This window comes from Monodelphis domestica, chromosome 8, assembly GCF_027887165.1.
Source record: "Monodelphis domestica isolate mMonDom1 chromosome 8, mMonDom1.pri, whole genome shotgun sequence".
Classification (NCBI taxonomy): Eukaryota; Metazoa; Chordata; class Mammalia; order Didelphimorphia; family Didelphidae; genus Monodelphis; species Monodelphis domestica.
Genome location: NC_077234.1, coordinates 57296392 through 57313173, shown reverse-complemented (window position 1 = coordinate 57313173; position 16782 = coordinate 57296392). Strand labels below are relative to the sequence as shown.

The following is a 16782-nucleotide window of genomic DNA, read 5'->3' as shown; positions in this document are numbered from 1 at the left end:
AAGCTGGAAAGACCTCTACAAACTGAGGCAGAGTAAAATGAGCAGAACCAGAAAAACATTGTACACAGAAACTGAAATATGGTGGGACAATCAAATATAATGGACTGCTACTGATAGCAACACAGTGACCCAAGACAATACTGAGGGACTTTTAAGAGGGAACTCTATCCACATTGAGAGAAACAACTGTGGGAGCAAAAATGCAGGAGAAAAACATTTGATTTTTCTCTTGTTTATATGGGTATTGGATGTGGAATTTTAGTTTTTAAAAGATTATTACAAAAATGATTAATATGGAAATAAGTATTGAGCGATGTTACATCATAACCCAGTGGAACTGCTTGTTGGTTCTGGGAGGGAGGAGAGGAAAAGAGGAGGGAAAGAACATGAATCATGTAACCCTGGAAAAATAGTTAAATAAAAATTTTTATTTTAAAAAAGCTTATCTCACAGCAAGCCTACCCTTCATGGAATCCTCCTTTACAACCAGAAAAAGCAATTCAGGAAAATCAAACCACACTGTCACCTCTATCCCATTATCTATTCTCTGTAACTAACACTGGCCAGTGAATTTACTCTAAACTTGTCTGTTAAAGAGAACTTTTTAAAAGGAAGCTAGTTTTTTTTAATCCTTTAGTATAAGATTTTTTAAATAACAGAAATCTGACATTTATAACTATCCCCAACAAGTTTAAAACATCATTATTAGTATTATTTCATTAATACATATAAATCTCTCAAAGAAATATTTTATTGGTTTATTTAGTTCTTACTATGAAATAAGCCATGCTAGAGTCACTAGGAATTGACAAAGACAACTCTATTCCAATTATTTATCTTAAAAAAAAAAACAAAACAAACAGAGTAGCCATATCAAGAAATTTACTTATAACCTGCCTTTCTAATTCCTTTTTTGGTTTTCTTACAAAAAGACACTCATATTACTAAATTCAGCTGATATAACTTTAGCCTAGAACAGTGTTGAGAGTACTGGATTGCAGGAGCAGTTAGGTGGCGACCTGGAGTCAGGAGGATTTGGGTTCAAATACAGTCTTAGACACTTCTAGCTGTGTGACCCTGGGAAAGTCATTTAACCCCAACTGACTAGCCCTTACTACTCTGCCTTGGAACCAATTCTTGGGATCAATTCTAAGACAGAAATAAGGGTTTAAAAAAATGGAGTACTGGATTGGATGAAAAGGCCTATATTACTGGAACAGATTCCTTTCCTCATCTATAAAATAAAGAGAATGGACAACATGATGTCTAAGATTTCTTCCAATTCTAAACCTATGATGCAATGATACTACTAATAGTAGAAAATGGAAATGGACAGGGAGGGAAACTGCAATTCAGTAAATTGGTTTTCCATCAATGAAAACATGTAACTTTTTTTTTAAACAAGTAAGCCAAAGAGTTAAAAGTTTACATTTCTATGATAAGTAATGATTTTATTCTTGGTAACTATTCACTTTCAGAGCCAAAAAAATTATTTCACTTACCAGTATAGCACTCTAGGTATTGCCCTCCTTTACTAATTAGAAAATACTAAAATGAAGAATTTTATCAGGCTCTTGTATTAACACAAACACACTCACACCCTTTTGTGCTTGGCTGCAAAGGAGGGAAGAGGAGAGAGTCTCTACAGCCCACTTATAAAGGAAAAAATTCTGGGCAAAATCACCTGGGGATGTTGCTGCACATTTTGTTTACAGTGTTTTCAAAGATTGATGATTCCAAAAGGAACATGCCCCTTTGGTCAATAGGCACTAAAGAGATATAAGGCAACACTGGAAGATAAGAGTGCCAAAAAAAAAAAGTCAAGACTGTACTTTCAACAAAAACCTACAAAACTAAAAACAAACCTGTAAACCTACCCCCCATTCCACTTCCCCCAAAAAAGGCCTTACCCTGGAACCCAGCCAGTGGCTTCTGTCACATGTGTCTGAGTGACCATCGCTGGTGCAGGGCTATAAGGATTCCCGATCAGAACACTCCCAGAACTGGCTAGTCTTTGTGGTGTGCTTATAATCTGTAAATTATAAAAATAATAGAAAAAATTCTTAGGCACAAAAAAGAACCTAAACAAAACCATGTAACGAGGATGCATTATTATTACAAAACAGAATAAAGGCAACACAGACTTGGAATCTCATTCTCATGAACAGAGCACTTAACTTCAGTTAAAATACAAGTTCAAACAAGTAAGTCACAATTTTGAAGGATTAAATATGTTATAAAATCTAGAAATGTGAAATCTTTTCATTTACTAATTGTGAAATCTGGTTGTTGCACAAGTTGATTTACCAAAGCTAGGCTTATATAATGTCAGAACACATATAAAATGTTTGGCGGGGCTTTTATTTTAAATTGTCAACATGAAAGTTAGAAAAACATGAGAGGTTTGGAAAATTAATATAAAAAATAAACCTAAAACAGTAGAAAACTAGTAAAACTGAAATAAAGAGAAAGAATTTCTGAAATTTCAAATTAATTCTTAATCATGAGGAAGTAGCAGCAGATAGCTAAATACAAAAGTTCTGTGTGAACCCTCCTCCTTAAGCCCATGTGTCACACCAGCTGAAGTGACAAATCCTCCCTATTTGGATATTTTATCTACTATAATAGTCTGAATTTCCCTCTTTTGGCTTTCTTTCAGCAATTAGTATTTCTCTAATACTTTTATTTTGAACCCTTACCTTCTGTCTTTCATTCAATACTGTGTATTGGTTCCAAGGCAGAAGAATGGTAAATGGGGGCTAAGTGACTTGCCCAGGGTCAACCAGCTAGGAAGTGTCTGAGGCTACATTAGAACCCAGGGCCTCCTGTTTCTAGGCCTGATTCTCAATCCACTGAGCTACCCAGCTGCCCCTCTCAAATACTTTTTTTTTTTAAATCCTCATCACTCTTCTTCCCTCTACTTTGGCAAATCAAATCTATTTATTATTCCCTAGGCACAAATGTTCATTCTTGTTTTCCAGTTTTAATCTCTGTTCACCTCCTTTTCACAAAGCCTCATCTTCAGCCAAAAATGGCTCAAAATTGATCTCTTCATCATGATTTCCTACATTATTAATTTCCTTATGAAAACAATCCAAGGCTAGAGGCAGCATCATCTATTGTAAGAAAGAAAACAGACTGGAATTAGGAAACGTGGGAGCAAGTGTTCCCATGGATCCTCCTGGCAGAGGGGGACCTTGGCTATCTCCCCATATCTTTATAGGCCTGCTTGCTCATTTCAAAATAATGATGAAGAAGGGGCCCTGCTTACCTCTCATGATGTTCTATACAAGTACTTTCAATCTTTAAAGCATTCTAGAAATTATCCCTGAAATTGTTAACACAACCTACCTTTTTCCTTTAACCATCCAAGTGTTTTAAAAAAAAAATACAAAACATTTAATGTTTGGGTAAAGCTCAGGGCTGCAAAGTAATTCATTTCTCAGGATACAGCAGTAAGAAATGGCTGAAGGGAGACTGATTTGAGAGACATTAGCAGGGTGCAATAGAAAGAACACTATTAGAATGAAAAAATCTGGGGTCTGGCTAGGTTCAAATCTTCTATTTTTGAGACGCATGAAGTCAAAATCTCTTTGGGTTTCAGGCTCTCCCTCTGTAAAAACGAGGATGATAACAGCCAGGCTGACTAGCTGACAGAACTGTTGGAAGGACCCCGTATGGTAAAAGTCATGACGCAAGGACCCTGTGCCCAAGTGGCAGAGACATGGCAAAGTGAGGCCAGGGCTTGCCTGCGCTTCCCTGGCATACACAGACAAACTGGTAGCCCCTTTTAGGTCCTGTGAAACTGACTTCCAAAGATATAATAAACCTGTTGGGTTTCGGGGAAGTCTTGGAACATGGAATAAGGTGTCGGAGGAGGCGAGGCAGGAGCTGCCTGAGTGATGCTCAATGGCCCACTCAGAGTTTAGTCATGGGGGCTTCCTCACTGGCCCAGTCAATATATAAAATGACAGAACTAGGAGAACAAACACGTGGATGGTGTTTTCTGCACTTTTAGGGTCCTCTAAATATTCTTTTGATTTGATCTTTACAACAAAATGGTGCAGCTCAGGGCTACTCTTGAGGCAGCAAGGAATTTTGCTTGGCAAATCTTAAAGGACTCTGTAGAGGTTGGTCATTATTCTAGAAATATAAAGTATCATTACTATGATCGTTGCTTAATCTAAAAACCAAGAATGGCTTAGACATTCTGAGTTCCCTCCTCAGAAGGCCTCCTGCAATGAGGCAGTGCCCTGGGGCTCCTCCTGACCCTCCACATCTGGGCCAGAGACAGATGCAGAAAGGCTAAGTCACTGATCCTCACTTCTACAGGATCCCCAACCCCCGCCTGGGATGGGAAGACTGCTGGGGCTCTGAATTGTCAAATAAGAGAAACCCTCACATGGAAGAAAGACCCCCCCTCTTTTTGTGGGGTCTGTGGGGGAGAAATGTTTCAGCAAATGAATATTTGTGGCCACATTTTCCCTAAAACAGCGGAGATAACACAGAGTCAGAGGGGGAGGGTCAGGTGGGAAAGTTCTTCAGGTGAATGGAGACACACTATTATGATGACCATCTTTCTCTCCACAAGACTAGATGGTCTTTTAGAGGAAAGGTTCTTCACTTGGGGTTTATGAACTTGTTTTTAAACAATATTTTATAACTGTTTTTCAATCATTAGTTCTATTATCTTATGTATTTTATACATAAAAAAAAAAACCCACAAGCCATTCTCCAATTGACAAATGGCCAAGGGGCAATTTTCACATGAAGAAATCAAAACTATCAATAAGCACACGAAAAATGTTCTAATCCCTCCTGATTAGAGAAATGCAAATTAAAACAACTCTGAAGTACTACCTCACACCTAGCACGTTAGCCAATATGAAAATAAAGGAAAATAATGAATGTTGGAGGGAATGTGGAAAAATTGGGACACTTAATACACTGCTGGTAGAGTTGTGAATTAATCCAGTCATTCTGGAAGACAATTTGGAATTATGCCCAAAAGGCGCTAAAAGACTTTGATCCACCCATGCCACTGCTGGGTTTAGAGGGACAATAAAGAAAAAGACTTGTGCAAGAATATTCATAGCTGCGCTCTTTGTGGTGGCAAAAAATTGGAAAATATGGGGATGCCCTTCAACTGGGGAATGGCTGAACAAATTGTGGTATATGTTGGTGATGGAATACTATTGTGCTCAAAGGAATAATGAACTGGAAGGATTCCATGTGAACTGGAACGACTTCCAGGAAGTGATGCAGAGCAAAAGGAGCAGAACCAGGAAAACATTGTACACAGAGACTGTGGAACAATCCAATGTAATGAACTTTGCTACTGATGGCAGTAACCCAGGACAACCCAGAGGCACTTATGAGAAAGAACACTATCCTCATCAAGAGAAAGAACTGTGGGAGTAGAAACACAGAAGAAAAACATGACTTATTACTTGTTTATATGAGTACAGGATGTGGGGTTTAGGTTTTAAAAGATTACTCTCTTACAAAAATGAATAATGTGGAAATAGGTACTGAGTGATAATACATGTATAACCCAGTCAGCTGTGGGAGAAGGAAGAAGAAGGGGAAGGGAAAGAACATGAATCATGTACCATGGAAAAGTATTTAATATAAAATAAAATAAAATAGACTAAAAATAAAAAACCCTCCATCATTCAATTCTCAAGGGTCCATATGCTTCATCAGATTGCTAAAGGAAAGCCAAACAAAAAAGTAAAGAACTCTTGGTCTAAAAGAAAGGAAAATGAAACCACTGGGTAAAACAAGTGTTTAGAATATTTTTTTATTTATGCCTTCCTTTGATTCTAACTTATTACATATTCAAATATGTACTATTTTTACTTTGTGAAAAAATATTCTGTCCTTTCAAAAAATAAGCAAAGAAATGTGATGGGCAGAGAATTGGCCTGAGAAACATGATGACCTATGTCCAGTTGGAACCTTTGACACATATAGTGCCACCCAGGACAAGCCATTTTACTTCAAGAAGCTTCAAAACTGCAAGTTAAAAAGAAGAACCCTTTCACATTAGTAGAAGAGTTCCTCATCCAGAGTTGCTGATATGACACGTATGGAAAAGGGAAAAAAAAAGGTGTGAATTTAGGAGAGACGGCCCAGAGATTGGGACAGAGATCCCCGAGTTATAACATAAACATTGGATTTTAAATTATACTGGGAATTTGGTGGAAAGGGCACTTGCTAAGTCATGAGCTTTAATTTCAGGGCTCTGATTAAACATGCTATGTCATTACTTTGGGCTAAAGAGTCTTTTAATTAGGCTCTCATTTCTCCTCTCTCTTGAAGTTACCTTCTGCACTTCGGCTAAAACAATGTTCCTAAGTCACAAGCTGTCCCCTCTTCAAGTATCCCCTTGTACTTTAGAATAAAGTACAAATGCTAAATCCTGACTTAGAAAGCTCTTTCCAATCTAGTTCCAGCCTCCATCTTTCCATCATGACGTTACATCCTTTCAACCAAACAGGAATATTTGCTGTTCCTGAGATCTGGCATCTCATCTTCCACTCCTGAGGCTTTGCACATGGTGTTCTGTCCTGATTGGAGTTTCCACTCTTCACTTCTGCCTCTCCCATGCTAAATTTTCTTTTGAGGCTTGACTTGGGTGCCACCTCCAACTGAAACCTTTCTTGGTTCCTCCAGCTCCCTTCTCAAACTATCTGTCTCTATCTCCACATAAAATGTAAACTCCTTAAAGAAGAATTGTTTTCATTTCTGTTTTTGTATTCCCAGGGTGCAACACAGTGTGCTTGTTTTATTCACACTAACTGAAAATTTCTATACATGTATTTTCATTTTCAAGATCTGAAACATGTACACATATAAGCACACAAAAATACATAACCAAACAAGAACTTGTGGACTATAGGAACCTCTCCAAGAAGTTACTACTGAAAACTCTTATAAAAGGGAGGGAAGAAAAAAGGAAGGAAGGACAAGAAATTAAGGAGGGGAGGAAGAGAAAGGAAGGAGATAAGAAGGAAGGAGGGAAAGATGAAAGAGAAGCAGGGAGGTAAGTAAGAAATAAGAAGAGAAAGAAACGGGATGAAAAAGAAGGAAAGAGGGAGGAATGAAGGAAAATAAACATTTATTAAACACCTAAGTGCCAGGCACTGTGCTAAGAATTCTGCAAATATTTTCTCATTTGATCCTTACAACCACCATTTTGGGAGATAGGTATTATATGTCCCCCATTTTATAGTTGAGCAAACAGAGGTGAAATGACTTGCCCAGTCACACAACAAATAAGTATCTGAGTACAACACATTTAAACTCAGGTCTTGCTGCTTCTAGGCCCATACTCTACTACCATGCCATACAACAGAAATTATTAGTCACTTGGCATAAAATCTCATACAGTGAAAAATGATGATAAATGAATTATCTTTCTAAGTGACCTTGTCCTATTCTGCAACTAAACCCTGCTACTTTACAAGCTCTAAAAATTCCTTTAGTGGAATCATGAGTGGCCAGACCCATACATATTCAGCTATAGCAAAAATACTAGGGTAGGCTTTTTTGGGGAAAGGTACTAACTAGCAACTTATGAGGATGGGGATAAAGGACTGGAGGCGGGGGTGATGAGTCGGAATGGCTTCACAGAAGGTAATACTTAAGTCTTAAAATAAACTTGGGATTCTAAGAGGCTGATTAAGAAAGGAGAACATTCTAGGTACACAGGGCAACCAGTATTAAGCATCATGAGGATAAGAGATGGATTATTTCCTTTTTTTCTTTCAAGTTAGATTTTATCATACTAATTCTTCTGAGTTCAAATTTCAGGAAGATGTTCATTATAAAAGCAAAACCAAATAGAAAAATTCATTCATTTTTGAGTTTCATGTTTGAGATTCGTTTCAAAATTCATTTATATTGATATTGGCCAGGCCAAGCAAAATGACTGGAATTTTCCTCAGATCTCTAAGCTTAAATAACATAAAAGATACACATGGCCAAAATATAATAACTTGAAAGCTGACAGGAGATTGCTTGATTGTACAAATGAATGAAAAGTACTGATTCAGGATGTGCTGTGCTAAGTGCTGCATGGAGGCTTTCCAGCTCTCTGACTCTTGGGTCTTACTGCCATCTACAGTAAGAAAGGCAGAACCTTGGCTTCAGGAGGAAAAACACCCGTGGTGCTAGGATGGCCAGAATCCTCTTCTATGAATCGTCTCCTAAGTCGGGTCAGGAGTGCCTGAAGCCAGCGGGAGGTGGGAACAAGGCAGAGAAAGGTGGAAGCGATTCTCAGGCTCTGATAGCAGAAACAACGATGTGAAAACAAGGTCCAGGCAGGCTGAACTGGAGGGGATCTCTGAGGGAAGGCACTGTCACCAAGGAGGGGCAAGAAAGGCTTCTGGCCAAGGGGAAGCTTTGAGCTGGAACTGGGAGGCGGAGAAGAAGACAGAAAGAAATCCAGGCCCAACAGACGGTGGCTGTAATCAGATGATGGAGGTTCTGAGTAAACAACAGCAAGGAGGCGAGTGTCACTGGGGGAACAAATCACGGAAGCTGGGCAGGGCCCGAGCTCTGAAGGGAGGGTTTTACATTTGATCCCACAAGGAAGGGGGTTCACTGAATAAGAGGGGGGCTATGGGGAGCCCTACCCTTCAGGAAGATCATACAAATGGCCAGGAGCAGGGTAGGCGACAGCAATAGTGCGTGGGTGAGGTCAGAGAGGAGCCCTCTTCTGTTGGTATCCTCCAGGCTCAGTGCACACAGAGAGTGCCTTCTAAATGTTTTTCCTTTCATTTTTTCACCCAAAAAATATCAAAAAAAGAAGATGTCCTTGTTTAGTCCTTAAATCACAGGAGAAGCTGGAATGGGGGGAGGAGGCCATTGCCTGGGCTGGGGACCGAACATCCGCCCATGTCACTCACTCAGTGTCCTTCAGATACCGGAGCTTTTCCCAAAGCATTCACTTACCTAAACTCACCAGTAATTCTGTGAGAGCTGTCCAACAGTAAAACCCACCTCCTCAAAAGGGAGGTTTCTTGGATCCAGTGAGAGCTTTCATCCACTTTCCAGGCCATTCTCAGCCACTTTTCCTGCTATCTCCCCTGTTACAGATCCTCACACCTAGTCAATACGGCCAGCACTAGCAAAATGATTAAAAATGGTTTCCCAAAGGTCAGACTCAGAGTGTTTTTTTATAGGCCCACATTCTGCCTAACCTATAACCATTTTCATATGACTTCCATTGTTTCCAAATATTCCCTTTCTTCCAACTAATAAAGTAGGAAGAGAACAATAAGTTTTATTTGTTGTACACTTTAAAATGCAAAGCTGAAGAGTACAGTATGTAAAATATTAAGAACAAAACACAAATGCTTCTGGCATGAGTTTTTAAATATTGCTCAAACATGAATTAATCTGCTCAAAACCATACTTAACCATATTTAAACCATTAAACCATATTTAACATAGACTCTAAAAGAAATTTTGCTAAATGAGTGGAGCAAGGTAAATGACCTATAGAAATTGGCTCTCCATCACACAATGATTTGATTTGGCTCTCCACCACATAATGTGTTGAGCACCGCCAAGTGTTACAGTGTCAGTGGAATGTGGGCTTCCCTTACATGTGACTTACTTTTCCCTTCCTCTGAGTGTTACTAGTTTCTCTTCTGTACATGGTTTTGGATTTTCACGAAGACTTGTGATCACCAAAGAGTGGAGAGGAGGGAGGTGGCAGCACGTGGGCTGCTCTCTCTCCACCTTTTATCTCTTCCATCCCTCCCCGACCCAATCCAGGAATCTCAACAAATCCCTGAGGCCCAGGCCTTGGGGTGTCAGACTGTTTGTGGCTTCTCTCACTCTACCTTTACAGCAGATGAGCCTGACGACGGGCGTCTGCACACTGCTCTCACACTGACAGGGTTTTGTGCACAGTCACAGAGGTGCTCCTGGGGACCTGGGCTCTCTAGTGATATCTCTGTTTCCCAAAGAAGAGGACTGGAAGAGGGGAGGTCCCTGGCCCAGTGTCCTCTAGGGCTGGAGTGGGCCACAGCGCCATCTTCATGACTAGATGGGTCCCACCCACTGCCCCATAAAATCATTCCATCACCATCAAAGTAGAAAACATTTAAGGACAATTAGCCAATAGAGATGACAGACACGTGGAAAATAGGTTTTTGTTGTTGTTGTTGTTTGTTTTTTAAACCATACCTTCCATCTTGGAATCAATACTATGTATTGTTTCTAAGGCAGAGGAGGGGTAACGGCTAAGCAATGAGAGTTAAGTGATTTGCTCAGACACAAAACTAGGAAATATCTGAGGCCATATTTGAATCCAGGACCTCCCATCTCTGTGTCTGACCCTCCATCCACTGAGCCACCCAGCTTCCCCTATGTGAAAAATATGAAACAAAATCTGACTACTAAAATTAAATGAGAACAGCATAACTAAGACAGTGAGAAATTACTACTGAGACATAGCCAATTATTTCTGAAAGATCATAAGAGAATGTGAGAAGTAGGTAAATAATATCAAAGGAAGTGTATGACTGAAAATTATAGGCCAGTCAGTTTTACTTCAATTCCTAGCAAAATTATTGAATCTTTTATTAAAAGGATGGTTAAGAAATATCTCACAAGAAAATGATGATCCTAAAGATCTAAGGAGATTTTATCAAGAATACTTTAAGTCAGACTCAATTAATTTAAGTTTTAAAGTATACATGATGTTTCAAAGGAAACTGCCCTCATTGTTAGAATGCTGGATGCCAGTAATACATTTCCCTCCATTTAGCCTCATGTTCTTTCTCCTTCAGCTCTCTCCTTGCCCTTCATGTTCCAACAGTTTTCCTTCAACCTTGCCCTAACCTGAATTGAACAATGATGGCGCTGACAAGTGGGCAAGGGGGACTAAGCAGAGAAGACTAGGAGCATGGCAGGAGCAAGATGTTCTCTCTGGGCTGCCTTCCTCCCACATCTCATCCCCAACTCTTATCTGCTACTTAAAATTCACCCCTGCCAGGGAATAAAGCAAGGGGAGAGTCAAAGCACTAGGGAAGGGGAGGAAATGGGGGCATCCATTTTCAGAGGGAGAATCTGCTCGAGAAAGAAAAAAAAATGGGGAGGTCAGTTCTCAGTGGCAGCAGAAAGGGGTTGTGAAGATGAGATTGACTCTCCCCTTACCTACTTTTAAATTTAATCAACCAAAAGCAAAGTGGTTCACAAACCACTTATTAAAGTGAGTAATACCTTCAGAAGTGACTAACTGCCCCTGGGGCAGTGCTAAGAAAATTTAAAGATTGTAATTGGTTCCCCATAAAGTGGAGAAAGAGACAGGAAGGGACATAATAAAAGGACTATAAAAGATGATGAACTTCCTGTCCAAAAGGTCTTTAGCCTGAATCTTCAGCATGAAGGACCTAGGGCTGGTGACTTGAACTGCTTCTGGTAAGACTGCTCTTGGATCTTCTCCCTTTGGACTTCGGATTGGGTGAGGGGAAAAAAGCTGACCCTCCTTTCCTGGCTTCTGGAGAGATTTAGTACCAGAGAGGCCTCCCTGTGTAGGTGAAACCCTTGCTTAATTCAACACCAAGCCCTTAGGCTGAGGAGTTAAGGAGCCCTGCATGGGTTAAGCCAGAAACCATAGCAACATTCAGGGTGATAAGCTAGACTTCTTACTCTACCCTCTCTTTACATTTCTCTACTTTCACTCTTTCCCTCTTTGTAAATAAAAGTTGCTAAAAGTCATTTTGACTTGGGCTATATTAATTTTTTAAATCCACGACCACAGTATTCTCTGAAAATTCTCATATATTTTAGCCAAACTCTTAATTAAATTCCTTACAGGGTCAAGAGTGGCCATGAAGGTTGTAGGAGGGCTATTTAGGCACGTATGTGCATGTGTACCTATGTGTACACACACAAACACACACCATAAATTCATATTACAGATCAGTCATATACATCTATACCTCTATTTCCTCATCTGTACAATAAGGGGATTGGACTAGATAATTTGTAAAGTTTATGTGGCATTACCAAAATTTTACAAGCCCCAAATCATCCTTTTAACTTTCTGTTAAAGCAGTGCTAATTTTTAATGTGTGTTTAATGTCTTTGGAGAAGTAAATTTACTTTTATTTTTTTTAAATACTGTTAAATGATGAATTATCTAATCTAGATTTTCTAAACATCTTTTCATACAAAAACGTTTAAAGTAGTAGTAAGTCCAAATATAGATTCATTTTCTGGCTATATCCCATAAATTCAACTTTATATATAATTTGTAGCATTAAATATTGTTTGTATGGTTATCAGAAAAGGACAAAAGGGATCATAAAGAAAAAAACTGAATAAAAGTCACCAACTTAAATGAACAACTGGAAAAGGAAGAAAAGTACTTCATAAGCAACTCTGACCTCACCATTACACTTACATAATCTACAACTGCTGATAAGCTCAGACTGGAAAGAAAAATTCCACAAACAGGAAAGAAAAATAACAGAACAAAAAAAAAATCTCATATACATCATATAGAAATAAAAATTAAATTTTTAACAATGTTCTTTTAAAAATTTAATCAAGCATCATATTAAGTTCTAAGGAGTCATGATTTGCTTACCATTTGGGGTCCAACATTCACATTTATTGGTCCTAAGGTTTTTGGTAAAATTTTTGTTGCTGAACTCGTGTTGGAAACTGGATATGCAACAAGTGAAATGTTACCTAAAAAAATAGCAAAAATTCATTATTTTCTGAAATTTCATATGATTCTGAATATAAACATCAATTGTTTCCAACCCTTTTTCTGTGCCAAACTAGAAGTATCTGTAATTTTTTGAAGTACAGTTACATAAAACTGTCAAAACAAGCTAACTGAAGTTTATTTTATTTTTTTAAGTATATATTCTATAAGGAAACAACAGGAAAATCCAACAACTAACAAAAAGAGAATCCCAACTCCAAAAAGAGTAATTCAAGTAGTCTCTAAACAGGAATAGTGAGTATGAGGAAAAATCAGTCTGTCCACCAGTAGCAAAAGTATGTCAGTCCACCAAATGAAAGTTAGCTTTTCCAAACCTAATCATGAAAAATAAAATAAATCAAGTCCTTTTTGAATCTCAGCTTGCTAAATCCTTAGGAGTACAATCCCATAAAAAAAAATAATGTTGAACATTTTTAATACATTTTTTTTCTTTTTTTGTGGACTTTTTTGTGTGGACTATTCTGATATGCTGCCATTGCAATAAATTAACCACTCTCCATCATTTTAAAGTCTCCTTACTTCTCTGACAAAGGAATATTTTGGCTATCTTATATCTTGACCCCTTCTTTTGTCTCCTTTACTAGCACTTCATGATTTAATTAAGACTCTTCTTCACAATGTTTCTTAGAAAATTCATTCCTTTATAGAAGATCTACCTATTATTTTTATGCTGACAGTATCAAAATGCTACAACTCCAGACCAATCATCTATTGTTATAGTAACATGTAGCACTGATATTGCTCTTTAAAGTTTGCAGAATACCTTATTTTATAGCCCTGAGGTAAATACAATTATTGTCATCATTTTACAAATGAGCAAACTGAGGAAGGAAGAGGTTAAGTGATTTGTGCAGTCCACAAAATTTAAAAAAAATGCATTGAAATGGATTTTAATCCAACTCTTTTTGATTTCAGATCCAGGGGTCTATCCAGCACCACCTAGCTGCTTCACTAAAGTCTCAAATCTTATATTTCTAATTATCTACTAGGTATTTTCATGTTCTAGTCTCCATCAATCACCTCAAAATTAGTATGACTCAACTGAATTCATTCTAATGGTCCTAAACCAGAGTCCCTTATATTTCCTCATTTCTATAAATAGTGCCACAATTCAGTCAGCATAGACTAAGAACAGGAAAGATAGTAGGAGACTAGAGATAAATAAATGTTCAAATTTGAAAAGAGATGCAGTTTATGAATTGAAGAAAGCAGAACCCAATGAGCTTAATACCAATTTCTAGAAAAATTATAGGACAGATTATTAAGACAAAATTATGAATCTACAGTTTATTTCTTTCTGTTCCTTCATTTTACAAAATGCCTCCCCGAACTCAGGTGTTTGTTTCAAACTACTCACACCGGCAAGGTCTTTACTCAAAGGCCATTCAAAATAGAATTCCTTTTCCATTAATATGATTACAAAGTGATAGAGTGGAAAGACCAATGAACTTGGATTCAAGAGAGATCAGGGTTTAGAATTTCCTTTTGGCTAAGACTAGCAGTAAGACTGGTTCTTCTTGTCGTCAGTCTTTGTATCTGAGTGCCTAGCAGTCCCTTCACACTTAGGTGCTTAACAAATGCTTGCTGATTGACCACAGACAAATGACAGAACCTATTCTGAGCCTCCGTTACCTCAACTCTAAAATGGAGATACTAATATTCACAGTGCCTTGTTCCTTCGTTACAGTCACGTCCAGCTCTTCCTAACCTCATCTGGGGTCTTCTTGGCAAAGATACTAAAGGGGTTGGCCATCCCCTTCTCAGCTCATTTTACAGATGAATTACTTGAGGTAAACAGGATTAAGTGAGTTGCCTAGGGTCACACAGCTAGGAAGGGTTAAGGCTGGATTTGAACTAAGAAAGAGGAATCCTTCTATCTTCAGGTCCAGCACTCTATCCACTGCACCACCCTGGCCTGGAAGTTGTTATAAGGATCAAATAAATACAATACTATATATAAAGACTTGGAAACTATTATGTATATGCATATACATAAACACACTTTCACCTTATTTAGTGACTATTTCTTTTGGGACTAGAAAAGACTAAAAAAACCTTTCTTTTTATAAAGTTGAATAATACAAATAAGAAATACTGTATAACAAATGAGTTTACAAGTCCTGACCTTATTTAACACGTTACAGTTACTTAATGAAAGTAGTAGTTTTTTACAATGGTATTTATAGGCAATTTCTCTGAGCACAGTAAGATTAGAATTTTTCTTGTTCTGTATACTAATATGCTATGAATATAGCCTAAGATCATATTATCTTTTTCATTACCACATCACACTTCTAAGCTATGTGACCCTGTGTAAATCACTTAAACCCCATTGGCTGACCCCTGAAACTCTTCTGCCTTGGTTCCAAGATGGAAGATAAGGTTTGGGTTTTTTTTAAATAATCATTGTAGAGCTAAACAAAGTATTTTTGTCACAACATTTAAAGAATCTTGCTTTATTTTGAAATATGTATGAGACAACTGGTTGGAAGAGCCTTTAAAGCATTTTGCTTTATCAAATCAAAATACTTTGTTTAAGTCAATAAAACTCTGTCCTGGATGATTCTACCGTGCTGGTACTCTAACTATGGCCCTGGTAACAATTTGCTTTCCAAGAATAAAGCCTATCTAAATATAGAAAAGCCCATCACCATTAGACAGGAAGGATCTTGAACTCTTACATATCGTTTTATTAGTTATATATAGAATGGTAAAAATGTGATCTCCTTTGGAACATCACTTGTAAAAGCCTATGTGTGTTCCCTTCTAATCAACCCATTAAGGATGTGCTTGATACATGTATAGATTATTATTAAAATTCTGTACAGACAGGAAAACAAACATTAATTTGTAGTTATTGATATTCCCATGCATTTAGTATGGTTTCCCAAAAATCTTTCTTTACCATACACTTTGAGAAATGATGCCACCTCCATACCCTCCCAAATAATGTTATTTCAGAGCACAGGTTTCCTCTGGGTATGCTACATTTCATCTAGTTGCTTTTACATTGCCATTCAGTGACATCTAGTGCCAATGACAATACTAAGCATTTGCCAGTGCTGTTCAGTACATCTGAATCTAGGAAGATGACTCCATTATTACAGAAGATGAAAAGTGTATCTTTTAATGATCTTTTCCATTTTCTGTCATTATTTTCCTCCTAGTTTCATCGATAAATACCTATAGAATAATTTTGCTTATTGGATTACTCATCAAGTTGTTTTTTTTTAAGTTTCCCCTTCTATTACTTCTCAACATTTCTTGAAGTACTGCTCATAGTTTTCCATTCTTTTTCTCCATAAGATTAAAAACTTTTAATCTTTTGTCACTATTATTTTTAAAATGTGTGTGTTTCTCCTCCCCTATTAGAGAGTCATGTCTTTTGTAACAAAGAATTAAAAAAAAGAAGAGGAGAGAAAAAGGTAGGTAGTTGGGTTTCTGCTAACTTTATGCTAACACTTCAGTGAACCAATTTTCTAGCAGTACATGTAATATTCAACATCTTGCTCTTCATCTCTGCAAAGAAGGGAAGGAAATATATTTTTTCAACTATTCTTTTTCACCAAAAGATTTTATAATTATTTTCTAAGCCAGAATTAACCTTGACTGTCACCTCTATCCTTTTGGAAAGGAATTTGAATGTTTGACAGCCATTTCTGAGTTCTTTTGGTCTTTTCATTATGGCAACTGATATATATTAGTTAAACTTTTGTATGATGATGTTATAATTTTTGTCAAAATCTGTCTCTAACATCCATTTCCAATTTTTAAAATTCAATAACATTCAACTAGATCTAGGATTTTTAAAAAATAGAATGTAAAATCTTTTCCTCATTTTATTCTCTGGTTTTGCATTTTTATTTTTTTCCTAAAAAAATAATCTCACTATACATAATGAAATTGTTCAGGAGTGATTATCACATTAGAAATGAGTTTCTGAACTATATTTTTCAAAATATTGCTCTATTTTCTCCATGTCTACCTTCGCAGTGAAGTCATCAAATATCAAAGAATATCTTGAT

At 37.4% G+C, this 16782-nt stretch overlaps 1 protein-coding gene across 15 annotated transcripts in view; it reads right to left on the bottom strand.

The window, feature by feature from the left end:
• TFDP2 (transcription factor Dp-2) overlaps positions 1 to 16782 on the bottom strand; it is a 182297-nt gene that overhangs the window by 47731 nt on the left and 117784 nt on the right. For all 15 annotated transcript variants that reach the window (XM_056807240.1, XM_007502108.3, XM_056807242.1 and 12 more), the window contains 2 exons: positions 12614 to 12717; positions 1911 to 2032 (listed from right to left, as the gene is read on the bottom strand). In XM_056807240.1, coding sequence (XP_056663218.1) covers positions 1911 to 2032; positions 12614 to 12717 — 226 coding nt within the window. The remainder of the gene's footprint in view (positions 1 to 1910; positions 2033 to 12613; positions 12718 to 16782) is intronic.